Source organism: Psammomys obesus, unplaced genomic scaffold (assembly GCF_907164565.1).
Source record: "Psammomys obesus unplaced genomic scaffold, mPsaObe1.curated_primary_1811, whole genome shotgun sequence".
NCBI lineage: Eukaryota > Metazoa > Chordata > Mammalia > Rodentia > Muridae > Psammomys > Psammomys obesus.
Genome location: NW_026585698.1, coordinates 1,818,524 through 1,838,606, shown reverse-complemented (window position 1 = coordinate 1,838,606; position 20,083 = coordinate 1,818,524). Strand labels below are relative to the sequence as shown.

General features: G+C 45.6%; 1 protein-coding gene and 1 long non-coding RNA gene across 4 annotated transcripts in view; one reads left to right on the top strand and one right to left on the bottom strand.

Moving 5' to 3' along the window:
- Positions 1–216: 216 nt before the first annotated feature.
- Positions 217–9,909, bottom strand: LOC129670462 (uncharacterized). Of its 2 annotated transcripts, XR_008719213.1 has the most exons (4): positions 9,837–9,909; positions 8,566–8,802; positions 6,725–6,874; positions 217–754 (listed from the first exon to the last, which is right to left on the bottom strand). It is a non-coding gene; the product is annotated as an uncharacterized LOC129670462 (long non-coding RNA). The 2 variants fall into 2 exon arrangements; XR_008719212.1 differs by lacking the exon at positions 8,566–8,802.
- A 2,291-nt stretch (positions 9,910–12,200) lies between these two features.
- Tspan15 (tetraspanin 15) overlaps positions 12,201–20,083 on the top strand; it is a 36,890-nt gene continuing 29,007 nt past the window's right edge. For both annotated transcript variants that reach the window (XM_055598887.1, XM_055598886.1), the window contains exon 1: positions 12,201–12,385. In XM_055598887.1, the coding sequence (XP_055454862.1) occupies positions 12,290–12,385 (96 nt within the window). In that variant the 5' untranslated portion in view covers positions 12,201–12,289. The remainder of the gene's footprint in view (positions 12,386–20,083) is intronic.

Below are 20,083 nucleotides of genomic sequence, written 5' to 3'. Positions count from 1 at the left end.
GGAAGAGGGCCACAGTGACATGCCATGTAATTCCTTGGGTGAAAATTTTACCATACCTCAGAGACCCCAAAGATTACAATTCAGGAGGCCATGAAATGATCCAGAAGCACCCACCATGCAACATCAGGTTGGTTCTGATACACATGTAAAAACAAACACAATTCTCAAAGATACTGAGGAGCCGCGCCTTAAAACTTTGCAGGACATAAGGGCTGCTCAGGTTTTCTCATTTTATTTGAACAAAATGTTTATTTTTTGCACATAGTGAATAAGAGGTAATCATTAGCATGAAAAAGAAAGATTTTCAACATTATGCATAAGGAAAGCAAAACTACAAATACCAGCCTACACACATAGAGATCTTTAATGTTTATGCTGACGCATCTGAGTGCTTATCAGTGTGCAGTAAAAAAGAAAACAAAAAAGGCAGCTTAAGAATTCTCCAGTGTTTCCAAGAAAGCACTTTTTAAAATGTATGTACACAGAGAACCTTTATCATCCTGTAAAATAAACGCAGCACTTCAGGATAAGGAAGACTGGCAGACATGGAGTCGGACTTTCCCCACGCTGTGACCATCTTTAACCTGCTGAGTTCACCTCTTGGCTACAGTTCCTGTTCTTGCTCTCTGTCCTATTTGGCTTACATCTCAAGCTGTTCTGCCGATGCCTGTGATTCCGGAGATTCAAATCGCTGGTGAAAATTTGTCCTCTGTTTCCTCAGTTTTTCGGATGCTTTTCTCCACAGGATGATCTGCTAGGGGAAAATGCAGGATACAAACAGGGTTCTCTACTGTGTCTTAGGTTTCACCATGAAAATACCGGCTGCAGCTTCAATTTGGAGCTGTAAAACAATCTCTGTTCCTCTGTACTGCCCATTTCCTGACTGACTCCTTTCCTTCCCCCTCATTCCTGTTCAAAGCCACCAAAATCTAACCCAGCACAAAGTCCTAGCTGTCAAATCTGTGGATCCACTTCCTCCAACCAAGGTCAAGCCCTTGTCATGGTCTTAGAGCATTGAATCTACTTCCTGAGAATCAGCATTTGTTGTGAAATCCACTTCCAATTCATCCTCATGTCACTGCCATGTTACTTGTATTTATCTGTACACTTAGCGTGTCTGTGTGTGTCTCATGTCCCACAGCATACATGTGAAGCTGAAGGAGAATTTCTGGGAGTTGGGTCTCTCCTTCTACCCTGGGGTTCTGGGGCATGAACTCAGGTCTTCTAAGAACCTAGTCCATATCCACACTGCTGAACAGCACTACACAAACATCTTTCACCTAAGTAGCTCAGCTATAAACTGTAGTCTCAGACTAAACAGACACCTTTGTTCACTGCTTGCAAAAGCAAAAACGAACCATTCAGTGTGGGCAGCCCAGAGCCACCTGGTCAAGGTATTTTACTATTATCAAGCATCAAGTCCTTGTCCAAAGACAAAATAGTAAAAATGCCCTATATAAGCAAGCTAGAAACAATAAAAATTCATAATGTCACTTTGAAACAATTGCCAATGATATTAATTGTAATTGCTTTATCTTGATGAAATCTAAGAAGGTCTCATTTTTATAGAACCAACAATTTGACAGCAGTACCTAATTGCTTTGACAGAAATTGTTTTTAAGCTGGGGATAGTAGTTTACACTCTTAAGAACATTTGTGAAGCAAAGGCAGGTGAGTTCAAGAGTAGCCTGGTCTACATAGCAAGTTTCAGGGCAGGCAGGGCTACACAGAGACCCTGTTAAAAATTAATAAATAATAACAATAGTAATAGTTTTTACATGTAAAACTAATGTAAAGGGAAAAGCCATTCTTTTCTAAGGCTGCTATCTGAAAACTTCAAAAATAACAGAGAATGATCTTCTTGGTTCAAAGTGAGTTTTACTTCCTGCCTTTCTTTATAAATTTGGAATACAAGGTACAGAACAGAACATAAAAGAAATCAAGCAGTAGACAAACAAGAATTTTAGCGTCAATTCAAAACCCTCGAAAAATTTTTGATAGAGAGTTTTAATTTTTAAAGGTATTTGCACAAGGGCACCAAGACAATGCAATAGAGAAGTTAATTCTCTTTTGGGTGAATGGTGCTGGGGCAAATCGAAGTTACCCTTCAAAAGAACAAGACTGAAAGACTTCCTCACACCCAATAGAGATTTACTCAAAGTAAAAAATAACCTCAGTGAGTACAACACAAAAATTCTTAGCACAAGACACAAATATAGCTTCATGACCTTCACTTAGGCTGTGATTTCTCAAAAGCACAAGTAATAAAATAAAATTTAAAAATAGATAAATTGGACTTCATCAAAATTTAAAATTTTAAGTTGGGTGAGGTGGTGCACACCTGTAATCCCAGCACTCAGGGAGGTAGAGGCAGACGGATCTCTGAGTTCAAAGCCAGTCTGGTGTACAAAGTGAGTTCAGGACAGTCAAGGCTACACAGAGAAACCGTGTCTCAAAAAACAAACAAACAAAAAAAATGTAAGGCTGGCATGGTAGTGCACACCCATTAACACAACACTTAGGATGTGGAGCCAAGATCATCAATTCAAGGTTAGCCTTGGCTATAGAGTCCCTGTCTTTAAAAAGAAAGAAAGGAAGGAAGAAAGAAAGAAAGAAATTCAAAACCATGAGATAACAGTTCATACTCAGACATGTTGTTACATGGAGGGCTCCTAGCAGCATGCTCAATAATGCAGTCATCAAAGGACAAATATTGTGCAACTACTTATACAAAATAGCTAGAGCAGATAAAGCGACAGGAAACAGATTAGAGGTCACCAAGGAGAGAGCAGTGACCACTAATAGGATATAAAGTTTCTGTTCAGGGTGAGATAAAAACTTTGAAAATATAGTGTGATTAAGATTAAAATACATAAGAATTACCATTAGGTTGTATGGCTAAAATGACAAATTAAGGTTGGCAATTCATTAAGAGCGCCTGTCACAGATATTGCTGACCTGAGTTTGATCCCTAGAACCTAACATGATGGAAGGAAAGAACCAACTTTCACGGGCTGTCCTATGACCTCTATTCACATGCTCTGGCATGCACTCTCCCCCAACCCCCAGAAATGTTTAAAAAAATTTTAACATGGAAAATGCCTTTAAATCTTTGTTACCCATATTTTCAACAATACATCAATTACAAAAACTTAAATAGGCACATTTTTTTCTGTTAGAAGTCAATAACAAACATAGTAATCATTATTAATAACCTTACAATGAGTTACTACTAATCTGAAAACCATGGAGGACTTCAGAATACCCAGGAATAATATAGCTGGTAAGCAAAACAAATGCCTTTTATAAACAAGGACAAGAAGAGATCTTTCTTGAATGGAGCTAAAATATCTTTAAATTTAAAATACAGTTGAAGAGAATGAGGTCGTGTACCAGAGCCTTGAAAAGACAGTTCAGTGAAAGGAACCACATTCAAAGGCCACAGTGTAATTCCACTTATATGCAATGTCCAGAACAGAAAACAAAGTAGATCTGTAGATGAGGGCTTTGCAGGTAGTGGATCCTGTTTCTGTTCAAAGGAATAAATGTTCTCAAGTGAATGGTGAGGGCTGCAGGACTCTGCAAACATAGTAAGCAACAATGAACTAGATTAGGGCCAATTTTATGGTGTATGTACAACTTAATTAGAATATTCAAAAGGAATGAAGAGGTGCATGCCACAGATAAGCCACAAGAACGGAAGAAGCCAGAATAGACTATATGATCTTTGCTTTAAGACAAAGGTGACATTGTAGCCAATGAGAGAAAGGTGACGTGTTCAATATATGTCCAGGGTTAATTATAGATCCAAGTGTGGGGCACATTTGACTTCTACAACACCATAAGCAAAATCAGCTCTAAATGAACTAAGGACCAGGACAGGACATATAATGTAAAAAGTAGGTGAAAGAAAACGGAGTAACTTTGTATTCTGGCTGTAGCTAGAAAATGTCTAAACTAGACCTGACTGAAGAAAACAAAACAAAACAACAACAACAACAACAACAACAACAAAACATCAAACAACTGCCAATGAGAAGACAGAAATAGAAAACTGAGTTGGAGGGGCTGGAGAGATAGATGGCTCAGAGGTTAAGAGCACTGGCTGTTCTTCCAGAGGCCTTGAGTTCAATTCTCAGTAACTACACGGTGGCTCATAACTATCTATGAGATCTGGTGCCCTCTTCTGGCTTGCAGACAAACATGCAGGCAGAATACTGCATACATAATAAATCTTAAAAAAAAAAAAGACTAAACGGAAAGTCAAGTCAAAAGAAAATATAGGGAATTAAAAAAAAAATCAAAAACAACCTAAGCATGTTGTCAAATATCTTTAATCCAAACACTCTGGAGGTAGAGGCAGACATAGGCATATTTCTATGAGTAGGATGCTAGCCTGGTCTACACACTACTGAGTTCCATCCAGTTTTTTTTTTTCTTTAAAGAAAAGAAAAGAAAAGAAAAAATAAAAGAACAACTCTAAACCAAATAAATCAGACCATTTTTCCTCTTTAGATAGGCTCTCATGTAGCTCAGACTAGCTCAAACTCAAAATCCCAAAGGCTGGGATTATAGCATACCATACCAAGCCATAAAAGATTCTCATCAAAAACATGGAAAAAAAGAGGCCAGGAGATGGCTCAGCAGGTAAAAGTGCTTGCCATACAAGCTCCATAACCCATGTAGGAAAGGAACCCACATAAAAAAGCCAGATGTGGCTCATATCTGTGAACCCAGCCCCAGCACTCTAACAGCAGGATGGAAGGTGGAAACTGGAAAATCAGGTAAACCTTCACATATGCTGACAGTGGCAAAAAATAATCTGAGTCCCTGAATCTAAATGAAGAAGGAGCGAACGAAATCCAGAAAAGCTGTCCTTTGACCTCCACAAGCTTTCTGCATGCCCAAATGCAGAGTCACACACAAATCAAAGAAAAAGAAATCTTAAATATATAAAAAGTCCTACACACCAATAAGAAAGTAAATTAAGCCAGGCAGTAGAGGTGGGCACTTTTAATCCCAGCACTTGGGAAGCAGAGGCAGGTGAATTTCTGTAAATTCAAGGCCAGCCTGCTCTACAGAGAAGGACAGTCAAGGCTGCACAATGAAACCCTGTCTTGAATAACCAAAAAGAAAAAAGAAAGAAAGTCAATTAAGTCAATTTTTCAAACTGAGCAAAACTTAAAAATAGTCAAGACAGTCTTTAGTAGGTGAATGGGAGAAATAAATATGCTGGTATCCATACAAAAGACATACACACATGTTTTGAGACAGCCTCCTTCTGTAGCTCAGGCTAGCCTGGAAATCACTATGTATGTAGCCTAGGGTAGCCTCAAACTTGAAGCAACCACCAGCCTCTTAGGCATTCCAAATGCTGAAAAGTAGAGACATGAGCCATGGCCAGCACAAAAGAGTATTTAATATTAAAAACAAATGTGCTACCAAGTCACAAAAAGATACTGAGGAACATCAAATAGACATAGAAACTAATCTACATCATGTATGATTCCAACCACAAGGCATTCTGAAAAGGTAAGTCATAAAGAGTAAAAAGCTCAGCAGTGGCCTCTAGTGAGGCAGGAACAGGGGAAGCAGAGGGGCCACTGAGGAGGACTAAGCCGTTCGGCAGGGGATTCAAACGACCGAGTCAGAACACTGTGTCTGTCAAAGCCCATGCAACATGTAACATCAAGAGTGAACCCTAACTAAAGCTGTGAACCAATCTGGTTCATCAGTTCTTTGCTTTATTTAAGATAGGATCTTATGTAGCCCAGGTTAGCCTTGAGCTCCCTCTGTAGCTGAAGATAACTCTAACCTCCCCATCTACTGCCGAAGCACTGGGATTACAGACACATACCACGAAATCTAGCTTTGGTCCATTAATTTTTAAAAAATCTACCAAACTAAATTGGGCATAGTGGTTCATGCATTCAATTGCAGAGCTCAGGAGGCTGAGGCGGAAGACTAAATCACTGTAGTCTAAGGCCAGCCTGGGTTACATGACCTTACCTCAACATATAGTAAAAACAGGCAAAGTTACATATGAGGCATGGTGAAGAGGCAATATAAAAAATTTGGATTTTACCCACTTTTTTCTAAAACTCTAAAACTGCTCTAAAACAATTAAGGGTTAGCCAGGTCCGACAGTGCGCCCCTGCAATCCCAGTATGTCAAGGTGGAGGCAGGAGAAGGACAAGTTTAATACAGGGAGTTTGAGGCCAGCTGGGCTAATGAGACAAGAAGAAAGGACGAGAAGTTTACACATTATTGAGTGAAGAAAAGACAACAGAAACAGATGTCTTAAATGTATCTAGCCATATAGACACATTCCAAAAGAGCTGAGGCCTCCCCCAGCATGAGGAGAAAGCAAATGAGACACAATGACAGCACAGAAGAGCAAGCTACAAAGAGTCAGAAAGAAGCCTTCCTATGCTACACCAGACAACTGCTCCACGCTCTCCAAAGCTCTAGACTAAAGAGGAATCTCTCCAAAGCTTACAACATAGCCACCAGCAAAAAATACTGTGAAATTCAGACTCTGCCACTAAAATCCTTCCATGGAAGGAATCTTCTGTTGCATTTCTAATCATCAAGGATTTTAGTTGACCTTCAGAAAAAAATTCTATTTCTAATATAACCATTCAAATTTAGTTACAGTACAGACTATTTTGGTAACTAATTCAAATATCCTAGAATTAGGTAACTCTGCCAAACAAAAGTTTACCTTTCCTGAAACAGATTCTCCATCGTAAAAGAAATAGTGTTTTTCTACTTTGCCATCTTCAGTTTTCATTTCTGCCATTTTCCTGGTTTCCCCATCGTTAAGGGCAACATCAATCTCACAAATGGGACCAAAAAAGCCTCCAAGGAAACTCTGAAATAAGATAGAAATGCTTATGATTATCATGTTTAAACAGTCACTACATTTCAAAATTCAAGCTTAATTACTTTTAACATAAAGACAAGCAGTTATTAATCTATGAGTTAACCAGAAATAAAAAAGTATCAGATTCTAAATCAAGATACATCAAAACTCAACGGAGGGGCTTGCCTCCCACACATGCACCCGATCCCCAGCACGCCACAAAGCAAAGCGCCAACCCCACTGAGCACAGTTAACCCTGAGGTTAACTTACAATTTGGAGAATAGATCATGTTACAATTTTTACCACCAAAGTGAGAAAAAACTTGAATATGCTATAACTTCAACCATTCTCACAGGTAACTTACATAACAATCAAATACTAACTTATCCAAAATGTCGGAACCCAATTCCTGACAACCAAGTTTGAAAAGTTGCATCTTATTATAATGAGATGAGGCTCTTCATCAGAGAAAAACTTGCAGTCAGAACTACCCCCTTCAGGTCCCAGTGGCTAATTACCATCAAGTTTCTGCTTCATCAGGGCTGGAGAGAATGTGTCACACCACGTAAGACTTTTGAGTAAACCTGAAATTAACATCAGGCGCTAGTCAAATCCTATAAATATTCCCAAGAGAACATACAAGCTCTGTTCCTTGAGATGCCTGCTTCCCACTGGCAAAGCACACGAGCTGGCAATGAAGAGTGAGGAGACACCCATAATGCTCTGACACCCAGATACAGCTATGGAGTGCTGTGGTCGCCACCAGCAACGTCCTAGTCTTTCATGTGAGATGCAGCTTCCCATCAAGCTGGCCTACGTCCTTTCTTGTGTGTGTGCTCTCACATGGGGTCCTTCTGTGTTGCTCGATTTGGTCTCTACCTAGAAAGCTCGAGCAGTCCTGACTGAGGACTGCCTTCCAAGCCTCTTCCACGGGCACACCTCTTCACACCAGCGTCTATATCCCCGATCCTGCTCTGTTCTGCCCAAAAACCAAAGTGATCTTTAAAAAACACTCATCTGATAATCATGTTAAGTAAAGCACTCTCAAAATGACAAACCCCACAAAACTCTCCTATATAAAATCTATATTTAACTACAGTGTACATATGCAAACATACACACACACACAACGAAAGCAGACGGGAAGTACTTAGGAGGCAGATGCGACTGGCAAGGAAGGGAGGGGAATGATGACAAGGGAGAGTTCACAAATTAAATATAAGCAAAGTACAATGACGTAAGTATAAAAATGTCCTAATGGAGCTGGCACATGCCTGAAATGTGCACTCTAGGAGGTAGAGGCAGACAGATCTCTGTGAGTTTGAGGTCAGCCTGGTCTACAAGCGAGTTCCAGGACAGCCAGGGCTACACAGAGAAAGTCTGTCTTGGAAAAGAGAGAGTCCATCGTGGCAGAAAGGCACACAGCAAGGCAGCAAGCAGAAGCACGGTGGTGGGAACAAGAAGCTGACAGGGAACATCTCCAACTGCGTGCTGAAAGTGAAGAGAATGAACTGGGGTGTAGTGAGGCTGTGAACTTTCAAAGCCCACCCAGCAAGGCTGAACCTCCTATAACCTCCCCCAAAATAGTCCCCAGCAACTGGGGGCCAAGTGTTCAGACACCTGATCCTGTGGGGCACATTCTCTTCTAAACCACCACAATCATGGTTGACTGGTTTGTGATCACGAGACCCTGTCTCACCCAGGCCACTTTCTCTGGTCATCCTGAGCTTGCTGAAGGATTGGCAGTTAGGATGGCTGGCTCAGCCTCATTCTCTCAGGATTTCCTGGTGTTCAGTCTCACAGTCCTGTGTTCTAGGAAACTCCTCAGCTCTGGAACACTTGTGTGGTGTGTTAGGAGCAGTCTTGGTTCAGAAACGACAATTCCTAAATCCATGGATCCACTTTCAGTTCTTGGAAAAACAAGATGGTGGCCACTCTGGGCAGGAGGGAAAGAAAAGGGGGCAGCATTGGAGGGTCCAGAGGAGGAAGTTAGGCAGGAAGGCGCAGGGAAAAGCCAACCCAATGGTGTGGTTATAAGGAAGAGTCTATCCCAGATTGCTATGGAAGGGACTGGCTGGTGTCTGTCTGGAGCTGGGGCTCACACTCAGCCTGTCAGGATGATGTGAGACCCAAGACCTACACTGTCTTCAGCAATGTGTGACCTCTGGACCCTGTCACTTGACTGAAAAAGACTTTCTGAGGAAGGAAGATGCCCCAAAGATTGTGCACATGTGCCTGAGGCCCAGGATGAGAAACCAGGAAAAGACCGGTTTTCTGGTCCAGAGAAACAAACCCCTCCTGAATCTCTTCAAACAGCCCCTCCTTTCAGAGAAGCGTGGCTTAAAGGATTTGTTTGTTTGTTTTGCTCTGTTTTGTTGTTGTTGTACAGCAAAAGCTAACTGATACATTCTGAGATCCTAAATCATCACCATCATCATCATCTACCTGTAACAATTCCTGCTTTTTCTCTCTACCCTCTGTAAATGACAGGAGCACCTACCTAATTGTTCAATGCAAAGGAATCCAAAGCAAAGCTTAGGATCATCCCAGATATCTCTCCTCACAAGCTGTACCCACCCATCAGTAAGCCCTGCCTCCCTACCAGACAAATCCAATGTTTTGACATCACAGCAGGACACTGTCGTCTACAAAATTCAAGTCTGAATTTACAACCATGTAATCATGTTACCAAAAAAAAGGACTTTCTTACAATGTTCTGAGTAAGTTTATGACTTTGTATTGGGCCGAAGTCACAGCTACTCTGGGTTATGTAGGGCCTGAAAGCCAGAAATAGCCCAATCCAACCATTTGCCCCATTTCCACTGCCTCCTCTTTAGCCCCTCCCTTCCCATTCCACCCTCACAGCTGTCTTCTAAAGCACAGGTTAAATTCTGTGTCACTTCCCCACCTAATCCTCACTACTGGCCTGCACGGTTATGGGAAATAAACAGACTCTCTGGTTTGGTTTACCTTCAACAGCTATGCAGAGCTTGATGTCATTCGAAAAGTTAAGAAAGACGAAGGTTTGTTCCTAGTCGCTGGCCCCGCCCCCTCTGGCTCTCCAGGAAGTTTGCACCTGCTCTCCTCCACAGGGAAGATCATTAGCATACACAAGGTTCTGAAGTTAACCTTTTCAGTGCTTTTGCACATTGCATGTCCCCACATTTCCAACTCAATAGGACAGAAATTAATAATATTATTAATAATATAATAATAATTATTATTAATATTATTTTTGTTATTTGATACAGGCTTTCTCTGTGTAGCCTTGGATGTCCTGGACTTGCTTTGTAGACTAAACTGGCCTCTAAAACTCACAAAGATATGCCTGCCTCTGCCTCTCAAGTGCTATGGCAGAAATTCTTTTGTCTACTTTTTTAAACATTTCCTCAGAGTCCAGGACTAGAAGCAGTATGCACATTTGCTGACTGGCCTATTGACTAAGGAATCTAAGGTTGTCTGTCAGAGCTGGATAGAAACAGCCCAGCCTCATTGTTTCACAGAAGGGAAAACAAAGGCACGGGGCGTCATGGATCCAGTTGTATATCTGCAGACTTACCCAAGAACACCAGCTACGTAGAATCATGTTCTCCTTCGGTCATCGCAGCCATTACTGACAAGGGTAGTTTCCTTCTAAATGTCCCTGCCAAGTTATCATAAAGAGAAATCTCAGCACTCCTTCTGAGGCCCATGCAGATATCCAGAATGCAAACCTTTATGAGGGGATAGCCACAAAACCGGTTCCTGTAACTTCAGCAAAATCACTTAAGACTAAACTGCCTGCCCTCGCAGGAAGGGTCTGCCCAAGGGAAATGAGACATTCTAGAGACAGTATTCAAGTAATTGACAGCTGTAGGACCCCCCCCCAGGATTTAGCCCAGTGTGCTGTCTCTACGTGAAAAGGGCGCCTCCATAAAGTCTTTACTCGTTTAGTCCTGCTGTCTAAGTTACTTTACCGAGTCTATGCTTAATTTATTTGTGTGTGTATATGAGATGTTTTCAACAAACAAACAAACAAACAAACAAACAAACCCCCAAACAGGGTAGAGTCCTGGAGAGATGGCTCAGTGCCCAAGAGGGCTTCAGTGTTTGCAGAAGATCTAAGTTTGGTTCCTAGCACTGATACCTAATCACCACTGCCTCTAATTCCACCTCCAAGGAATCAACGTCCTCTTCAGGATCCAGGGCACCCACACACTCACGGCCTTCACCTCCACACCCACACATCTCCAGACAGAGAGGAGTACCAGGATCAGCACCTGCTCTGCTCACCTAGACATTTCCCTCCCGCTCTTCAATCCAGCCCAGGGAACTTGCCTAGAGGCTGCCATTCCCAGACTCACCACCAGAGACCCCCACTCAGCAACTTGCAGAGCTTTTGACTTGTGATCTGGCGTTTAATTACCGAATCTCACAAACACAGAGTATGATTCTCAGACTCTGGGCTCAGTTAGGCCAGGTCCGGAGACAGGGAAACAGCAGAGTACAGCTGGGGCTATTTAGCAAGGAAAACGGTCTCATAGCCACCTGTGGCCGCAAAGGTAAGGCTGGAGCAGGTCAGACCCCTGCTGAGTGTGTTTGAAACTCAGGGTGACTGAGTTTCAAGGTGGACCTAGAAAAGGATTTCCTGGGAGAAAAAGTTCAGGGAGCCGGGCTGGGGGCCAAAAGAGATTTCCATAGTCAGTTCGGGGAAGGACCTGAGGGCAGATCTGTCTCTGGAAATTGCTTCTCCAAAGGGACCGAGTTCCATCCTGGAGAGCTGACCTTCCAGGATGCAGACCATCATCCCTCACCTCAATCATGCAACACTCGCTTGCATGGTTTTGTCTTGTGTTTCAGACAAGGTCTCACTGTGTAGCTTTGGCTGTCCTGGAACTCACAGTGTAATTCACCGAGATCCTCCTGCCTCTGTCTCCCAAGTGCTTCACTTTTACTTTTAACTCTGTCGCATTTACTCCCTGCCTCTTTCTCAAGGTGTTCATTCTCCACAGTGGAAAGCCTGCTTTATTTTTTGAGGATGCTTAGAAACCCAGGCTCTTAGGCAAGCTCCCTATAACTGAACTCCAGAGCCCGAAAGCCTGTTTTCTAATAACTGGGCACGCTCACCCTTACTGCGGCGCCTCTCCACGCCACCCGCTCCCACGCCGGGCTCCGGAGCGCGGGTGTCTGTGCCCTGGAGTCTCGCCCCCTCCCCTCGCCCGGTCTGCCATAGGTCTGAAGCCGAAGCCACGCCCCCGACACGCCTCCTCGCTTCCATTGGCCTCCGGCTTTGTCCGCTCGCTGGCCCTAGCCGTGATTGCGGCTCGCCAGTGTCAGTCCCGGGAGGGAGCGCGGGTGGCGGGCCAGGCCGCCAGACAGCCGCAGGTGGGGCCTGGAGCGGTGGCCGGGGCGACACAGCCCCGCAGCCCCGCGCGGGAGCCACGATGCCCCGCGGGGACTCGGAGCAGGTGCGCTACTGCGCGCGCTTCTCCTATCTTTGGCTCAAGTTCTCTCTCATCGTCTACTCCACTGTGTTCTGGGTGAGTGATTCGGATGGAGCCGGTGGATCCAGGGTCGGGGGTGGGGTATGCCTCGGGGAAGTCCCCGGGAGTGCGCGACGGCTCCTCGCCCCACTCACTTCCCTAGGAACCGGGATATGGTGGCGGCCCCAGCTCAGCGCGGTTTCAGCCATCTCGGTTGCCCACAGGACGCCACTTTGTCTACCTGTGTTGTGCTCATTTATGAACTCCTACCTGCTGGGGTCTAGCTCGCCAGCCGCGTCCGCTGTGCTCAGGTAGGCGGTGGGTCCGATGCTGGCCGCGCCCACCACGCCAGCAGGGTGTGACTCCCCATCACCCCGGTGAGAGACGGTCAGCTTTTGTGCTTGCGGCCACCTGGATTCTGCTCCCTGCTGTTACTTGCCTGAGCTTTCCCTGAGGCCAAGATCCTTCTCATGGGTGCTTGCTGTCCTCCTTGGTGGAAGGAGGATGCGCCTGCGTTCTAGTCGGAGTGGGGCATTCCACTAGATGATTCTGCAGCTCCGTTGCCCGCGGCACAGGATCGGGATGGTAGTGGTGTCTACAACCTTGCTTTGAATACCGCCCACCACTTTCTAGCTGAGTGGTTTTGGGAAGTTCCTTCATTTCTCTGATCATAGTTTTCTCATCTGTAATTGGAGACAGTAATTATTGAACCCTCTGAACGGCTGCAGAAATAAAATGATGTAGGCCGAGGCAAGACCACAGAGAGCTCAAAAAAAAATGAAAGATAATAACATTATTGTTCTTGTTTTTGAGACAGGGTCTTTCTATGTGCCTACCTCTGTCACCCCAAGTGCCGGAATTAAAGGCACGTGACACCACACCTAACTATTATTGGTCTTGTTGCTGTGGCAGGGTCTTACTGTACCTCGGTTTAGCTGGTGTGTGTGTGTGTGTGTGTGTGTGTGTGCGCTCATTTGTGTTGAGTCAGAGTCTTAGGCATTTCTGGCTGAACTCATTATATAGCCCAGGCTAGTCTTAAACTCACAGTGATCCTTCTGCCTTAGCTTCCCAAGTACTGGAATTACAGTTGCAAGACACTGTGTCTGGCACCATGTTATTATGGGCAAGGAATCTAGACATGAATGGTATAAGCTAAAAAGTCCCAAGGGACTTTTTCTTTTTTATCCTTTTAGACAGGGTTTCATGTCATCTAGGCTGATCCCAAACTCCCTGTGTAGCTGGTGATGGCCTTGAACTCGTGATCCTCCCATTTCTACCTCCCACACACTGGGTTCTGGGATCACAGGGGTGTGCCACCACCCTTGGCTCATCAGGGCATTTTAGAGTAGCTGGACATCAGTCTAGACATGAGGATATTTTTTCCACAGACTGGTTGTATGATCACCTCTCCAGAACAGACCCCCCTGTCCCCAGGGTGTACATAGGATAGGTGTGTCTGGAGATACCAAAGGGTCCCCCGAAAATGAGTTCCTCCCTCCCCCCTTTCCTCCCGCTGTCATCTTTCTCTCCTTTTGCATTTCTTCTCTTCCTCTTCCTCAGCCTCCCTGCACCCCCTGAGTTTCTTCTGTTGGCAGGAGCTGCCGGGCTGGCCATTAGGACTGGCTTTGAACGGGACCCTTCTGAGAGGCAACCTGCCAGCAGCCAGTAGGCCTTGACTCTATCCTGCTACGTTCTGGACTCACTGGCACGCCGTAGGCAAATGACATCTTGGTTTTGGGTCTCAAGTTTGGCTATGTCTTTGGCTAGCTCCCCAGCCCAGTTCTCTGACTCCAGGTACCCTGTAAGAAGGATAAAGCAGCGCTGCTAGGGCCCCAAGGGTGGAAGGTAGAGCAGAGACTTAGGGTATAAGTTGTAGGGAGACTGAAGGTTGGGGTAGATGATTTGAGCTATAATTCAGACATAGGCTCTCACCCAGAGTGGAATCAGAATTATCTGGGAGGTTTCCAACACCATAGATCCCTATGCCTTGGGGAAAGAACTCGTTACCAAGTAGCTCAGCTCTTCATGCAGCTGCAGTGAGCAGCGGGGCTGAAAACCACCAGCACTGGGTGGTCCTGGGAGACCACATTGAGTCTTCTCAGTTTTTTCTTGCCTGTAAATTAGAGACAAAAGAATAGGCCAAGGTAAAGGATGGAAAGAGTGTGTGTGTGGGGGGTCCCATCCCATCTACCTCCTCCTCTTCAGTGTGTAACCACCGGCTCAGTCTTGTCACACCTCTCTCCATTTTCACCCATAAAATAGAAAAGTGTTACACCCTGCCTTGCTTCCTACAGCATTTCCTTTTAGGACTAGTGGTGAGAGAGTGAATTAGGAAAGAGCTATATGAAGATAAACTGTGGCTGGGCCTGGTAGTGCAGGCCTGTAATCCCAGGCCTGCTGAAGCTATAGAGTGAGTTTAAGGGCAGCCTAGGTGACTTAGTGAGACTCTGTCTCAAAGTAAAAAGTGAGAAAAGACTGGGGATGTGGGATGCAGGAGGCTCTGTGTTCAATCCCCAACATTGCAGAAACCCCCCACAAACGTCACTCATACAAAAGGTAGGTACAGTCACGTGAGATCAGACAAGCTTGCGAGGTCAGAGTCATTGCTCCTTGCAGCCCCTGTAGATGCCTGCATTGGTTCTTGCTCTTGTTTTCTGGAGGCTGAGCAGGACCCAGAACTTAGAACCTTTCCTCATTAGCCAACTGAGCTTGCCGTACATCCCCAGCAGTATTTCTGCTTAGAAATAGCCCTGGCCAAGAACTCAACCATGGGGCAAGGCTGCTGGGGTGGCTCCAGGTACCAGAGTGTGACTGCAGGATGGTGGCTGCTGCAGAGTAAGTGATTTAGCTGGACGGAGTTTCCTGCTAATTGAAAACCATTTACAGAAAAACCCATTATTCCATGCCATCTCCTGCCCCACCCCTGGCAAGAGGACCGGTAGGGGCAAGGGTTGCTCACTCTGCAAACCCGAGGTGCTTGTATTTCTGTCTTTAAAGGAGACATAAAGAACAGGGCAGCAGTGGCGCACACAGCTTTAATCCCAGCACTTAAGAGGCAGAAGTAGGTGTATCTCTGTGAGTTCGAGGGCAGCATGATCTACTGAGCAGATTCCAGGACAGCAAGGGCTACACAGAGAAAACTTGTCTGAGGGGAGGGGCTGGGAGACAAAAATGATCACCGCGCATCTGTCAGGCTTTTCTATCCTTGGTCCCTGAGTTGTTGTTGTTGTTGTTTTCCAAATAGAATTTATTTATTTTCATTTTGTGTCTAAGTGTTTTGTCTGCATAGAAGTCTGTGTACCACATGTGTACCTGGTACCTGAGAAGGCAGGAAGAAGGTGGTCATATTCCTTAGAATATAACCTGGAGTTACATACAGTTGTGAGCTGCCATGTGAATGTTGGGAACCTAACCCAGAATTTCCGGAAGAGTAGCCAGTGCTCTTAACTTCTGAACCATCTCTCCAGCTCTGTGACCATGAATTCTTAATCTTCCTGCATGCACCTGCAAAGTCCTGGGATTACAGGCATGTACCACCATGCCTAGCTTGTAAACTGTTTTTCCTTAAAAAAATGTCCTGAGTTTGCTCCCTGGAACCCACTTCAAGGAAAGAAATGACTCTAAGTTCTCTAGCTTCACATGTGCCCTGTAACCCTCGTGCCCACACATGCACAATACAGATAAAGGAAATTAAAGAAAAAGAAAAGTAGAAAAAGAGTGGGTTCTTTTTGTGGAAAAAAAAAAAAAAAAAAAAAAGCAGGTAGCCAGCAGAGTCCTCCCTTCCCCTCCTGGCTTGTCTTGAAAAGAGAGGACCTCTGCTACTAGTTTACTGTAATTTTTCCCCTGAGGTATCTGAGGCAAAGGGTGGCCTGGGCACAAATCTGCATATGCAGTGTGAACTCATACCGCACATGGAACTGCGGGGAGCCCCTCACCTTTCCACTTACTGCTTTAATTTGCTTGTTTGGGAGGCAGGGCCTCAGATATCCCAGGCTGGAATGGAATTCACTAAGTACCTGAGGATGATTTTGAACTCTGGTCCTCCTGGATGCTAGACCTACAGGTATGCACCACCACACACAGTTTATATGATACTACCTATTGAACCCAGGGCTTGGTGTGTGCTAGCCAAACACCACTGAATAAACCAAATCACCAGGACGTCAGTCAAAGCAAAAGCTTTTTAAATTTTGGATATCTGCCAGGGTCTACCTCTGTCTTTTAATTAACTAATTAAATGCTATTGTGTGGTTATGGTGTGTGTGTGTGTGTATGTATGTGTGTGTGTGTTGCAGGTACTTCATCTTGCATGTGGAGGTCAGAGGTCAGCTTTTTGGAGTTGGTTCTCTCCTTCCACCTTTTCGTGTGTCCTGGGACGCAAACTCAGGTTGTTAAGGTTGCAAGGCAAGAACTTACCTGACTGAGCCATCTCATGGGCCCCTGGGGTGCCTCTTTCTACGTGGTGCTCTTACAGATTTCACTCTAGGCTGTGCCAAAGTTTTATTTAATCTGACCGCAGCTGGGGAATTCCGTGGTTGTTTCCAGTCTGAGCCACCTATGCTGATGCCCCTGGCCCACTCTGAGGGGGTCTCTTGAATGACATCCTTGAGATCATTCCATGGAGCTTACCTGAACCCCTGGGTTTCTCCTCAGCCCAGTGTTCCCTGCTCATCTTTGCCATGTCCCCAGACTGTCACTGTGAGTCTCATCCAGGGGCACCCAGAGCCTCCTCTTCCCATAGGCAGGGTGAGTTATTGTAACATGTGTGCCCGGAGACTACAGGGACACACCTCTAATTTTAGCGTTGCCCAGAATGTCCTGGAGATCTGTTTACACATGGCTTTTTCTTGCTGGGCTCTGGGGTCCTGGAGGTCAGGGATGTGGCTTTCTCTGAATACCAGCTTAGGGCTGAGTGTGCAAGAGGAGGAGAGCCTAGAGCTAGTGATGGCATTTCACCTGTATCCACAAGGCCAGGATCGCACCCAGGACAGAGCTGAGCCCCTCTGCTGTGAGCGATACCCTGCTGTTGGCCGGCTTTGGAGGCTTTGAACTTGAAGGGGGCTAAGCCGAACTCACCGTCAGTCCCTGGCTTCCTAAAGCCAAGCCTGTTGGGTCTCTGCTTGGGTCAGGGTGTGTGGTAGCGTTGTTGAAGAATCAGGAAGAGAAGAACCCAATGTGGTGGTGAACATGGAGGCCGGTGGGTGGGAGAGGTCATGAGCACAGGAGGGAATAGGAACAACATCGCCTTCTCTGAGGATGGGCTAGTCTTCCGGTCCTTTCCTCTGGTTCTTTTTTTGTTCTTAAAGTTTCTGCATTTATTTATTATGTGTGTGCTTGCCTGCATGAGTTTATGTGCACGATATGTATGCGTGTGTGTTCCAGGAGGCCAGAGAGGGTTTCAGATCCATTGAAACTGGAGTTACAGGCAGTTGTGAACTGCCCAGTACGGGTGCTAGAAATTGAACTCAGGAGCAGCAAATACTCTTAGCCTCTGAGCCATCTTTCTATCCCCCCTTTCCATTCCTTTTTCATTTATTTAGTTGTTTGTTTGTTTATTCATTTATTGTTTATTTATTGAAGCAAGATCTCATGCAGTCCAGGTCTCAACCTCCTAATGTAGTGAGAGTGGCCTTTAACTTCTGGTCCTCCTGCCTCCACTTCATACGAGCATGCACTGTCATGCCCAGTTTCTCATGTGGTGCTAGTGTTCGACTCCAGGGAGGGCTTTGTGAATGCTCAGTGAGCATTCTCCGCCTACACTAGATGCCCAGTCTACAGCACCTGGATCATTCACTGTCGCTGAGTGTGAACTCTGCACCCGCTGAGACCTAGGAGGACTTTCCTGGGTTCCCTTTGCTTTATCTCTGACATTCGAGCAGAGCACGCCCAGAGTTGCTGTAAGAGGACTGATATGTAAACGAGCTAGGAGCCGAGGCTGGCACTGCAAACACTCCACTCCTTATACACACAAGGCACTGCCTAGCACCAGCTTCCTTCCTCCCCCTGACAGGTGCTACAGGGCCAGCCTGGGGGAATGAGAAGGGTCTCTAAAGACCCCAGGGATCCAGAAGAAATCAGAGCCTGGAATGAAGCAGGGAGCTGCCTCAGAAGGCTCCCCTAGACCAGGAAAGAGGTGTTTGCCCACAGCCTTCAAGCCCTCCCCACGCCTGTGCTCACACCTCCAGGTGGGAGGGAGGCAGCCTCTCTGGGAGAAGCCACCCTCCTCCCACCGTGTAGACCATATGAGACCTGAAGCAGAGTGGTTTCTGGCAGATTTTCATTGCTGTCTGAGACAGGGCATCTAGCCCAGGCTGGCCTGGAATTCTGGGTGATATTTTGACCTCAGCCTCTAAAGTGCTATGGCAGTTGGTGGGGACATCCACACCCAGCTCTTGCAGGTTCTTATTTTTGAAAACGAGCTCTGTTTTTTTTAACATACAAGTATCTGATTTTTTTTTTTAAGTCAAGCAATTTATAAAAACATGATATAGACAATAGTTCACCTTTGATCCTACCCCAGGACTGGACCTCTGTCTTGTATTGATTGGCACCTATCTGGACATCTTGTACTTATGTAGATACTTTACTTCCTCAATTTCTTTTTTCTTGGTTCTTTGGGCAGGGCTGGTTTCGTGTTCCAGATATGTGCTTCAAAGAGAGCATAGTGAAATCCTAGTTGGAAGCCAGTGGCCTTCACCTTGGAGAAGCCTGCTGTGCTAAATGTACTATAGCGGATGGCCCACGGCTTGGGCCTGGGCCTCCCTCAGCCCGAGCCAGAGTGAGGTGGGATTGCAGCCCTCCAGCTCTCCTGTTGTAAAGAGCAGCAAAGACCCTGGGATTCTGCACACGACTCCTTTCTCTCCTGCGGAGTGGCTACCTCAACCTTCAGGACCCAGGGCCTGTGGCTTTGGTTCTGAAGAAACAGGCAGAATCACCAGTCCTCTTCCTCCCCTCTTCTCTCTAGGTGACTCTATGGGGACACCCAGGGGTAGGGTTCAGAGGAAACCAGATAAGGGAATTCCTGTGCCAGCTTGCTCCACCTGCAGGCAAAGATGTCTTCTTCATGAGCTAGGTCACATGGGCATTGGGGAAAGGCTTTCCCAGAAAGGACTTTGGACTTGAGCTGGTTCGAGTTGACATATTGGTTGGGGGCAAGAGGCTCTAGGCTAGACCAGCTGTTCTTTCTAGGGTAGGTAGGGATGATAACCGTAGTTCATTCTGTCAACTATTTGACGACTCTTGTATGCCAGAAACTGATAGGACCGGAAACAACCGTGAACAAGAAAGGCTTTCAGATAGAGCCTTAAATGGACATACTTGCTAAGAGGGAATCAGGGAGTCAGTGGGAAGGGCTAGAAGTTCCTACTTTAGGCAGTGTGGTCAAGGAAGTCCTTAACCAGGAGCTGGCTTTCAGCTGACACTGCATGGGACTAAGAACAGGCAGTGAGGAGCATCCCGGGCAGACAGGGGGTGAAGTGCAGAAGGCTCCGAGTCAAGGCCAAGGCTGGAGCAGGTGAGGAGCCTAGAAGAGGCAAGTGTGTTTAGCCGATGAGTGCTCTTGCTAGCCCCTGTTCTTCGATTTTATATTCTGTTGAAAGGATATAATTATTGCCTCTCAGAGTGGGGTGGCATGGATAAGATGAGAATGTATGGCCAAGGGTCTCGCTAGATACCATGATGGCCGCCACCTAAGCTTTCCTTCACCTTTCTGGGCTCTCAGAGCAACCTGGTGAACTGGGTAGGATGGGGATGCTA